General features: G+C 36.4%; 1 protein-coding gene across 1 annotated transcript in view; it reads left to right on the forward strand.

Moving 5' to 3' along the window:
- Positions 1-12,793, forward strand: part of LOC113236424 (dual specificity tyrosine-phosphorylation-regulated kinase 2) — a 146,919-nt gene that overhangs the window by 103,363 nt on the left and 30,763 nt on the right. The window contains exons 3-7 of the mRNA XM_026472478.1: positions 664-827; positions 5,867-5,971; positions 7,672-7,844; positions 9,031-9,169; positions 10,115-10,286. Coding sequence (XP_026328263.1) covers positions 664-827; positions 5,867-5,971; positions 7,672-7,844; positions 9,031-9,169; positions 10,115-10,286 — 753 coding nt within the window. The remainder of the gene's footprint in view (positions 1-663; positions 828-5,866; positions 5,972-7,671; positions 7,845-9,030; positions 9,170-10,114; positions 10,287-12,793) is intronic.

Here is a 12,793-nt window from a genome sequence, read left to right on the forward strand (position 1 = left end):
CTCCATTGCGGAAAAAACAATTAGACCGACGACGAACCATACTTTCACTTATAGCCTGTAATAAAATTATGATGATTTAGTATCATGATGTTGTTTTTTAAGTTCATTGAATCATATTCAATTATTTTTGTAAAATTACTCCAGTAGTTTGTAATAATTATTAATACAAAGATCAAACACTAAGAAAAAATTCTTTCGATCCGGCTGGAATCGAACCAACATCTTCCATCAAACCGTGCCAGACGCTATGCCAACTACGCCACGGAACCAACTACCGCATTACCGAACCTTATGAATTTTTCTATGTGCTTGTTGTAAGATCTTTGTCTTTTTATTTTTAACGACTTTGTGAGAAATCTATGAAAGCTTTTCTTCACTCAGCGAGGTTCCTTTACAGTTACCAGCAGCTGACTAGAGGTGTCGCTTTAATAAATTCTAAGTTTATTGAATGTCACGATATTTGCCAACAGAGCTACATAATATCGAGTTATCAGACCATACGAATTTTTATATGCGTTTGATAAAGGTCTTTGTTTTAGGTTTTAACGATTTTTATTGCCGTAGCCACCAGTGAGAAATATATGAAAATCTATGTCGCACTGTCAGATCGGATTTCTATCTTTGTATTAATTATTAATAACATTTTTTTTCCATTTTCCACAGAAGCCCTGAAGCTCTACGGTGACAGACTGACGGAATGGGAAAGGAACGAAATCAGGAAATACCCAGAAGTGTGGTTTCTCGGAATAGATGCCAGTAAGGTCAACGCCAGATCGAATCTTCCTAACAACTGCGGCTTTGATGATGAAAATGGCTCGTATCATAAGGTGAGACTTTGCTTGATCGCTTCTGTGCCTTACAACTTGACAAATGAGGAGTAACAGAACGAAAACCCGTAAACCGCATTTTGACATATCATTTTTTTTTAAATATGGTATGGTGTATTGTTTTTGTACATATCTTTTACCCTAATCAATCGAACCAGTTCAATAAACGCCAGATCCCCTTCAAAAACTTGCCAGAAATACCTGAAGCTATGATTCGATTCAATTTTGCAAAACAATTTTACGATCAGAACAATCAGAAAAATCCTGATTATTTTTCGCATTAAGTTTATTATTTAGATTGCGCCAAAAACCGAAATATCACTATTAATTTAAACCTTTTTAAATTTAGAAAATAAATGTGATTTCTTATAATGTTTTAAAAAACAAAAACCTATACGGTCTCAGATTACATCTTGATTTATTCAGGTCATATCAAATGGCGATATATATATATATATTATTATAAAGTGACGAGACGAATGAATAGTGTGCCTGATAGTAAGCTATACGCCTGTGAATAACAGTTGCAGTCCCGCTCAGAGCTTTAAATCGCAAAGATCTGAGGACCACTGCGCCCGTCACCCTGAGACATAAGTTGACAAGTCCCATGTTCCTGTAGGTTCATATTATAGCTTGGCGGCAGAAATAGGTAAGTGGCAGTATTTCCCTGGACGAACTCTTCCACAACGAGCTCTACTGCTACTAAATATCCATATGGTCTGATCAAAAACCGATAAGTTTTTTTAAAATCTCAACAGACACTGCACAGTCTGCACACTCAAATGCGATATCTAGAGTACGAGACTTTGTAACTAATGCCAACAAATTGGCATACTTCGTACAACTTTTCTTTAGTAACCCATAGACTTATTTTTTTTTTTCAATAATCAGCAATAATTTTTAGGAAATGCACCGTACATTGAACGCATATTCAAAGCTCAAAAGAGATGTATTCGGGCTATAAGCGGCTTGAAAAAAACAGATAGCTATCAACCATATTTTAAAAATTAGAAAATACAGACTCTACCATGCTTAAATATATATTTGAAATTTCACTTTTCGTAAAGCGTCATCTTGATTTATTTCAATTCGCCACACGAGCGCGCCGTTCTCATAAACTGAAAACTAGATCATGTAAAACTTCTCTACGTCAAAAGAGAGTAACATGGCTACGAAGATCTACAACAAACTTCCACTTGAAATTAGGAATTGCAATGATTGTGCAGAATTTATGAAATTATTATTTCATTACCTGAATGACATGACAGTGTATAATATTGAAGAATTCTTACAAATATTAATAATAATAATAATAATAACGCACACACTGAAGGATAAGGAGGTAGGGAAACCCTATGTCGCGGGTGCCATGAACACACACATAGACAACCACAAATTACTCCCAAACTCATGAGAGAAATGAATGTAGGCCGTGCAAATATTTCTCCCGGCCCGGAAATCGAACCTGTGACCTCTGCGTGGCAGTTATGGTAACCGTTCGGCGTATATACTTACGAGCATACAAAATATTTGACTAAATGTTCTGTTGTTAAACGGTACATAGAACTAAACGCTCGCAACACAAATATGGTTTATATATTTGTCCAATATGGTTTGTCATGACAATATAAACATATCTTGAGAGGTTTAATGCTTCATGAAATCGAACGCCTCCGCCTACACAGGGGAAGACAATTCCGTCTCGTTTAACTCGGATACATTTGCCATATCTGTTAAATATTTATTGCCGATTTGTTGTCAATATAAAAAGTCACAGATATCCGATTCATTGACCCGCATATTTCTTACCCATTGGTTTGTAGCGTGTCTATAATGTTGCTAAGAAATCTTTCAAGGATTTGTAATATCAAAGTTCAATAGTTATTTGTTATACAAGGCTGCAAAGTTGTTGTTTGACACGAGTGCTTATATTGCAACCTGTGCAACCGAAGGAAGCTAAGATTCAAAAATAGATTGCTTCGCTTGCTAAGGTTTCAAGTCACGAGACTTTAGATATAATAATAAATAAGAATTAAAACAATTTAATAATCACAATTAGTTATCATTGTCAATTTAATGTCAACAATAATTAGAATAAACTGTACCATTGGATTTATATTACATAAATATCATTATCTTCTTTTTTTCATCGAGAGAAAAAGTTAGATGCACCTGTTTTGCGCGCAGATTTCTAATGAGAAAGAAAGTCTTCCTGAGCTAGTGACGTGAAAAGGTTTATTTTATATTTTTATTTATGTTACCTTCTACTTTAGTTTGGAAAAAAAATGGAATTGGAAATACAGTAATTTTTAATGTTTTTCACTCTTTCTTTTACCCTGTAGAGTCGATAGCATACGCAGACGCGACGTCGCATCCCAGTTTTGTGTTTCGACCCTTAGGCCTGAGATTACTGGCCAAAGTGCGCCAGACGTGAGGCAAGTAATGGTACGTCGTGCACCGTAAAAATAAAATGATCAATATTGTAATAGCACTGAGTAACTAACAAAAACTATCCAATTTCATTTTAAATTCTCTACAATTATACTCGTCCGATCCATGTCCAACTATTTATTTAACTTTTGACAGCTCGAAGTCTAATCAATTGGTGATGTCATAATGCGTTTCCGATTCTATTTTTTAAAACAATCGATTTTATTTAAATGAAGAAGTTTGACTCGTGAGTGTGAGCGGGTTTAAAAATAATAATAACGCACATACTCAACATAGCCCTACACTAACCCTGGAAACCCTGTATCGCGGGTGCCATAGACGCACACACGTAGACAATCACAAATTACACCCAAACTCACGAGAGAATAATGGACGAAAAACAATTCTCGTCCATTATAGCAAAAGCTCAGGTTAAGCTGGTCGTTTTGAAGTGAATTGGCCAATCGGAGCGCAGTTGTCACCGTAATGATTTGGCAGAATAGTTTTCAAACAAATTAAATGACATGTCGTCTCTCTTTCTGATTACATACTCGATGTTTGCAAATAAAGAATATGAATATTGAATACAACAGGAAAAATAAAACATTTTTTGTCACAGTAGTGAATGGCGCTGACTTAGCGTACGCCTAAGTTCCCTAAGGCGCTGGTTTTCAGTCAGAACCAACGAGAGGTACTAAATCTAGAAGCTATTTGTAATGAAAGATCTAATAAACGACTAGGAGGCAAATTGTTCATTAATAGTAGTTTATGTGACTGTTACATAATGAAAGGCATTAAAACACGAGTGTGGGTTTACGAAACGACCTGACAGGCGAGTTTCATAAAAACATCTCACGAGTGTTTTAATGCCTAATTATGTACAGTTACATACACTGCTTTATCTACACACAGTCATATTATAAGCTCTCTGTGATGTGCTCAGGAACCGCATGTTACGAATGGCGAAAAGGCGGCAAATAAAAACTTTTCACACGCATGACACACAACCATAGTTTTTATTTTTAATTCAGACAAACTAAAATCGGCCCCAACTATCATATCGTTCGATATCAAGTAACGTGTGAAATTGTCAAAATTATTTTCTATTGACATTTCATTTGGAATAAAACTTCATCTCGACTGATATTAGAATTGAGGTCAAATCAAATTGTTTTGTCTTTCAGAGATGTTCGAAATTTGAATGTAATAATAGCATCGAATTGGATGTTATTAAGAAGCAATAATAACATTTTCACAGATAAGAAATTTGTCCTAACAAAACAGATTACTTTTATGCTGGTCGTAATTTGCGGTTTTTGAACAAATTAGAGTTTATGATATGTGTGTAGATAAAATAATAAATGTAATAAAGTGTATTCACACATTCATATTCATGCAAAGTGTGAATAGGTACAGAGATGTGCCTTTGTAGCTCCCAAACTAGGATACTATGGGTAGCTAGGACTTATGTCCGTCAAGGGTGTTGCCTCAAAATAACAATAACTAAGTCTATTACAATGAACTTATATAATATGATTGATACCACAACTACAAGAAGATTCCGGAGCATATTAAGATTATCATTTCCTGAGTTTAAAAACTACATTAACAATTTGATTGAAAAGTCATATTACAAAATTGACGACTACGTGTTAGATAAAGATGTATGGAAAGACGACATGGCTCTAGATTCCACAAAAAATGGTTCAAAGTGTAATCCATAGCATTTAAGTTTATTTGAAAAGAGCAATCCCTAGAGTTTTAACTATGACTAACACAAAAAAGAGGTGGTTTACGTTTAATTCGCGTACATTAATGAAGTTACATTATCCAGTATATAATTCCAGTCCCAACATGGAACAAAACCAGCTTAAGAAAATTTACTAGTCAGTATATTAAAATGCACTAATATCTATAAACAAAGTCACAAAAGCAAGGAGGGTAATCTACAGTACAGTGACTATCTAGTCACAACGTCGTTGGGTCACCATACAGCAATAAAATGTTGGCTATTTTTTAACCGACTGCAAAAAAGGAGGAGGTTCTAAATTCGGCTGTATATATGCATTTTTTGTGTACGTGATTTTGCCGATACTTGTGAACAGATTTCGCCGATTCCTTTTTTTGTTGGAAAGCGGGTATCTAAGTAGTAGTCCCATTTGAATTTGAAGGAAATATTCCACCTCTAAGGATGGCAAATTGGGGGAGGAGTTCGGTTTATTCAAGTTCAACAAAACTTGGCAAATTGATGTAATTTCACAAGCTTTTGATATTATTATATTCAATACATTTATACTAAACTAACACAATGTGGTGTCAAGAAAATAAATGAAATAACATGAACTTGGTTTAGCAATTAACAATAATAATAACGCACACACTCAACATAGCCCCGCACTACGAAAACCCATTGTCGCGGGTGCCGTGGACACATAGATAACCACAAATTACACCCAAATTCACGAGAGAAATAAATGTAGGCCACACACGTATTTCTCCCGGTTTGGAAATCTAATCCAGGACCTCTCCATGGCAGTCCGGCATGGTAACCGTTAATAACAATAAATAAAAACACAGTAGAAATAACATTGTGATTTTTTTGATGGCAGCAAATACACGACCACATAGCGTACCGATACGAGATCTTGGAGGTCATCGGCAAGGGTTCTTTCGGGCAGGTCATCAGGGCTCTGGACCATCGAACTGGTAGTCAGGTAACAAATTTGTTTTTACAACTTATTTCTAGGAGGTAAAGTTCAAAAGGACAAAAAATTGTGTGTGACAAAAAATTTAAATCGCGTAATGTCGGTTGTAATAAATATTATAATGTTTTACTACCATGGTATTATTTATTAATTTTTTGTGAAATTTCTGTAAAATACATGAATATCATTGTGGCGAACTTAATTACAATTATTAAAGCGATATTTCTAGTCAGCTGCTGGTAGCTGTAAAGGTACCGGGCTGAGTGAAGAAATATGTTTCTCACATATGGCGCTACGGCAAAACGTTCTAAAAAAAACGAAATTAAAGATCTGCAACAAGCACAAAGAAATATTCATAAGGTCCGCTGGTTCGTGCCGTGGCTTAGTTGGCATAGCGTCTGGTATGGTTTGCTAGAAGCCGTTGGTTCGAATCTAGCCGGATTGACTCGACGAAGTTTATTGACTATCACAATGTTTTACTATCAAGATATTCAATTATTTTTGAGAAATTAATAAGATACCAGCGTCTTCAGTATACCAGGCCGACGCTGCCCCAACTAAGTTACGGAACGAACCAGCAGACCCAACGGTTTTCTCTATGTGCTTTCTTTGTTTTTGGTTTTCTAACGACTTTTTTGCCGCAGCGCCATTTGTGAGAAATCTATGAAATCTAGTTAGTTTCAGTTTAATTTTTAAGTAAAATAAGCGTAACTGACAAAAAAAAACATTACGTCTCGATATCTAGAAAGCTGGAGGAATGCAATTGCTTTAGTAAAGTTGAAACATAAACCATTTTGGAGGCATCGCGAGCGGCGCTCGGTGTCTCCTAAAGGTGCTTTTCCACCGGCGAGGCGAGACGACGATTGAATTTTACATAAATTCGGTAGAAATGGTCTAGATTGCGAATAGAATAGACTTCATTTATTGTCTGAATATAATGAACATTAAGGTCTTGTGAACTTATTTGCAGTCCTCTGTGCTACGGGCGTACAATGTTTAAAGTTTAAACATTGACTTACAAATAAATGGACGACGGGTCTAATACAAAAACCACGAAAAAAATGTCCCAAGTCAACATATTTAAACGTAGTGACATGTAAAGGAATATGAAAAAGATAAAACGTTGAATTTAAATTGTAATGTCATCGCAGTACTGTCTAATTTTGCTTACTTCGCTGTCAGAAGAAACATACGAAGACTAAAGCGTGAATGACGCTCTGTATACGATTTTAACGCCCTATAAGTTCGGACACTTTTTAGCGCGGACCCGACGTCCATATAATTGTAAGTCAATGATTAAAGCATATATTCTTGTGCGTTCTAAGAACAACCACAGGTGTATATAATTTACTACTTTAATGAGTCAATGTTACTTGAATTAAATGAATTAATAATAATAAAATAAATTCAGCAAAACGTAATTTTGGAATGTACTTTGTAGCCACTGTACTTGCAACTATGAAGAGAGTCACTACATTTGTCAACATGATACGCATTAAACTGGTCAGAAAAACCTTTATCTCCATTTCGCGTCGGCGGTCCGAGCGGAAGCGTGTAACGTCTTTTTCGCTCTTATCACATGGACATGAAGCTTTTTCTGATCGGCTGAATCCGATTGATTACCTCCTAACTGAAGCGTGTTTCAGGAAAATATCCTCTGCTGTATAACAAAATAACACGTACAAATAAACACTTTATTTATCTTCCAGGTGGCCATAAAAATAATACGTAACAAGAAACGGTTCCACCACCAGGCGCTGGTGGAGGTGAGGGTTCTGGACCACCTGCGGCTCAAAGATAAGGACCAAGCGCACAACGTTATACACATGCTCGACTACTTCTACTTTAGGAACCACTTGTGCATCAGTTTTGAACTTATGAGGTTGGTTGTAATTATTGGATTTTAGGCTAAATTATACAAACTAGAGGAAAGTCTATGTATAGTAGTGGACTGCTATAGGCTAGTGATGATGATAAAGACAAGCACAGAAAACTTAAGAGGATAAAATTCCTAAAATATTTATTTTCCTTAAAGCGCCTGTACATTTTGTAGAAGCAAAATAGCATATTACAGGTGTTATTTATGACGACAAGTATATTTTTGGTAGGCGCAAAACCTTACAATAAGGTTATTTATGGTTCCAATAACAATTTTTAGGATATGATCCATGACACTGAACGACTGTAGCTTCAAATAAAAATTCTATACGAAAAAAATTACGACTTTCAATACAATTCTGTGTTCTTTACTACATGAAATATCCATTATTGTCAAGTTTTATTTTTTGTAAATAAGTATTTTCTTTCCTGCTAAAATTGTTCAGAGTTGCAGACACTGTGATATCTGACTGACATATGATTGATATATAACTGTGATATCAATCCCAGGGTGTTATTGGAATGTTATGAGACACCTAGCTTAATAAATATTGCTGATCGTGTTTTGGTAGGCGTTTATATTTAATATAATAACATTGTAAGTGATACAATAAGTTGTATAACGAGATATTGCGTCCAATTCAGATTAATAGTAATTTATCAGAGCATTAATATATTTTCCGTTACCTTTCTGAAATATTTATTTTTATACATAAATTGTTTATAATATAAATTCAACATGTTTTATTGCTCGCATGCTTCATAACTTTTATTTTAACGGCGGTCGTATGGGCCGCCTTGGTGATTTATTATTAATGTTTCTATTTATGGTTTCTGTAGATATTTTCGTTGCTCTTTAAGTTGCCGATAAAACCTCAAATGGAGTTGGAGTTGATAACAGTAGTATATTATTATACAGTATAGTATTAAAGAGGTACTTTACATATACTAATGATTTTGTTCTATGTCATCTGAAATGAATAGAACACGATATACATTTTTGATATGACTTTATTTTCGTTTGTAAAAAAATTAATTCTGAAATAAAGCCAAGCAAAATGAACAGTATTATTTCTTAAGTGAGCAAAGTATAACTGATTACATACTACTATTTACAACAGAATATTTTAATTTTAATTGACTTATCCTGTAGAGTAAAATGAAGAAAGAACCATTTGTTTACGTTCCAGCATAAATCTGTACGAGCTGATAAAGAAAAACAACTACCAGGGCTTCAGCCTTAGCCTCATCCGGCGGTTCACCAGCTCACTCCTGCGCACTCTCAGGCTGCTCGAGGCCGAGAATATTATACACTGTGATCTGAAACCGGTATGTACATTTTTATCTGGAGGTATCAACTTTATCAACTAATATTCTTAGATTTTCGCGATTATTACACATAGGAAATGAAACTATTTTTGCGTCTTTAAATCGCGTATATTTGTTTTTTCAAACAAACCAACTGTCAGGTCACAATAAAATAATTTGTAAAACAATGTAACGTAAATTGATATGTTTCTTGGTAAAATTAAAAATAAGGTATTTAATTAGTAACTTTTGTAACTGTAGTGGAAAAAATAGCGTGGTTTGCATTAATATTAGACATAACTGATTGATGAATGTACCACCTCAGTCAACCGTGACCATGGGACCTGTAAAGGGCCCAAAACGTTGGTTTGTGTGAAAAAACAAATAACAGGTGCAAAGTACAGGTACTTTGCAACTTATGTCTCATGGTGACGGGCACAGTGATAGTGCCCCTCAGATCTTTGCGATTTAAAGCTCTGAGTGGCACTGCACCTGTTATGAACAGGGCTAGGCGTGTCGCTTACCACTGTGTCTAATAATAATGCTAACCACCTTATTATGACTGTAAATGTAAACCTTGAGACCCATAAAAAGCCCGACAGGTTGCTCTTTATTTTTTAACCGAAGGAGGTTCTGAATTCGACTGTATTTTTTTAATGTATGTTACGCGAGAATTTCTGAACCGATTTTGGTTAATCTTTTTTTGTTGGAAAGAGGGTACTTGGGTATCGGTTCCATTGAAATTTGAAGAAAATATTCCACCTCTAGGGGTGGCAAACTAGGGGATGAATCCGGTTTCGCGCACTTTCCGGTGACCGATTTCAATAAAACTTGGCAAATAGACGTAATTCCAAAAACTTTTGAGGTCGGATTTTTAGTACTGACTGCGATTATTAAATAAATATACACGATTTTCAATTCGAAAAAAAAACAGTTTCATTTCTACCCATTTATATCCATTTCCAGGAAAACATCCTTCTGAAAGCGCGAGGCAGCTCATCGATCAAGGTCATAGACTTCGGCAGCTCATGCTACACGCACGCCAGGGTCTACACGTACATACAATCCAGGTTCTACCGGAGCCCTGAAGTTATTCTCGGCCTGCAGTACGGAACACCAATCGATATGTGGAGTATGGGTAAGCAGCAATTTTAGCAGAAATTATTGTCATTAGAGGGGTCCGTCACTCGCTCGAGTTATGTGTATCGCCGACGGTGCAAGCTCTCAGGCAAGTCTTTCACTTACATTACAATCCTTGTACAATCCCAGCATTCGGTTCCGCATGACTGCAAACGGCGGGCAACATTATTTTCACCTCTCTCTGAGCTTAGGTTCGTTTTTCCTTGTAGCGAGCGCCTGGGTACATTAGTCAGTAGGTATTTTCGATTTTGTATGACAGTGATGTATCTGATGCATTATTTTAACGGGAACACCATTCCCGTCAACCCATGAGATGCCGTAAATGACGGCGAGCAACTGTCGTAAAGCAGTGACTGATGGAGTCAACAGCATCATGTCATCCGCATAACTGATGCTGTTGACTATTAGAATAGAACATTAAATTATAATTAGTTTTAAATGCGAATGCGAGTCACTAAAAAATCATAAAGCTCTTCACAGATTTCACATAACTTAATGATGATGAATGACGTACCCACTACTTAAGTAAAATGTTTTCCAATCCCTCTCTACTTGACAATAAATATAATATTTGCTTTGCAACAAAAAAGGTGAGAAGTGACGTTAATAATGTTTGTATAAGTTGAAAAGATCGGGAATCTATTGCAGAATATGACAAGAATGTAATAACAGAAAATAAAGCGTTTAATATCAAAGTAAAGCTCAATTTACATTGGTTGGCAAGTAATGCAAGCAAAATTGTCCCACTGATACCGATTTGTCGTTGTCCAGACATATCCATACCGATATCTGATTGTCCAGCTACTTGGAATGGACTTTGTCGTTCAGTTTGAACTACGGCAGATACATTTGAATCCATGACTACGAACGCAGCCAACAAGGATTTCCAAAGCAGCAGGTGAGGCGTTACTTCACACCGGAACAGTCCCATATTTTTCTAATTAAGTTTTGATTAGTATCCCTCCCCTTTTGGTTATTCGGGAAGGACTCTATAACCCGTCCAAGCACTGAGTCCTTATAAGTCCAAGTCTTGACTCCAGACCAGCCCGTGGACAAGGTTGTCACAGATACAAACTTCATCCAGTCCTCAAGAGGCCCCGGGTGAGCGGCACTGGGTGCACGTACAGTACCCTCCCTACTTTCCAGGCAGGTACCGAAGCTGCTGGCATATTCACTTCCCGTTGTGCATTGCACAACTAACGGTTGTCACGTCTAGGCCCTTGGCTCTAAAGTCCCCTAAATCTCCACTTTGGTGGCGGAGCTGTCGGCTGTTGAGCTCTTCACACCGGTACAGTTGCTACAGCTGTATCAAGCACAAGTCCGGTAGTGTGTAGAGTATCGCTGTCGTCTGTGGGGTGGATCTGCTAAATACCAAATGGCCACTTGGAATTCCATTGAGAAACGTACCAAGAGGTTTTTCAGTGACTCGGATTTAGTAGATGCGAAGCTGCTAACTCTTGTCATCGCCGTAAAGTTGCTCGCTTATCTGTATTCTACAGAGAGTATGATGAATTGCACAAAATCATTTCGCCATAACCTTTGTATTGGGGGACTAGACGTAGGCTGGGGTTCCACCCTTATGCTGTGGATATTCTAAGGATTTTCATGTTACGGCTTCCATATTTATATGTCGTAAGGCGTTGAAGTGAAAATCTCTTCCTGCCCATTTGTTCCATAACTTTGGCCTTTTTAACGCGATAGTGAATAGGGGTTATGTAGATGTACCTACATACTACATCGTCACTTTCCATCAAGTGAGACGTTGATCACATGTGCACTTATTTTAAACAAAAAAAACATACCTAGCACAATGAACTTATGTCAATCGTGTAACGTAACAACTAGATAGCGACCGTTGGATGGTAGCAAATTTTCAAAAAAATAGTTTGTACGTACAATTGACTTAAGGGTCGTTATTGTTTTCTAGTCATTGAGTTACAAATAAATGGACGACGGGTCCAATACAAAAACCACGAAAAAAATGTCCCAAGTCGACCTATTTAAACGTAGTGACATGTAAAGGAATATGTAAAAACTAAAACGTTGAATTTAAATTGTAATGTCATCGCAGTACTGTCTAATTTTGCTTGCTTCGCTGTCAATCGAACAAATGAAGACTAAAGCGTGAATGACGCTCTGTATACGATTTTAACGCCCTATAAGTTCGGACACTTTTTAGCGCGGACCCGACGTCCATATAATTGTAAGTCAATGCTTCTAGTACTTAAAATATTCTTTTTTATTTTGTTCAATAGCAATGTAAATTGAGCCTAAGAGATAAATTACGGGGTCATGTAAACAATTTTGGTTAAACCGCAAAGTATATTGACGGTAAGTGTGCAATTTGATCAAACGAAACCAAATTACATTCCATTTAAGAAATAAAATGTCATAATCATGTGGTAACGTGTGACCATAAACATATGAAAAATTTATTGGCGTCATAAGTCCGTGTCAGACGGTGTTTGCGGTCAGTTTTTGCGAAACCAGTTTTCATGACTACTT

The sequence above is a fragment of the Hyposmocoma kahamanoa genome, unplaced genomic scaffold, assembly GCF_003589595.1.
Source record: "Hyposmocoma kahamanoa isolate Upper Pololo Valley unplaced genomic scaffold, ASM358959v1 102, whole genome shotgun sequence".
NCBI lineage: Eukaryota > Metazoa > Arthropoda > Insecta > Lepidoptera > Cosmopterigidae > Hyposmocoma > Hyposmocoma kahamanoa.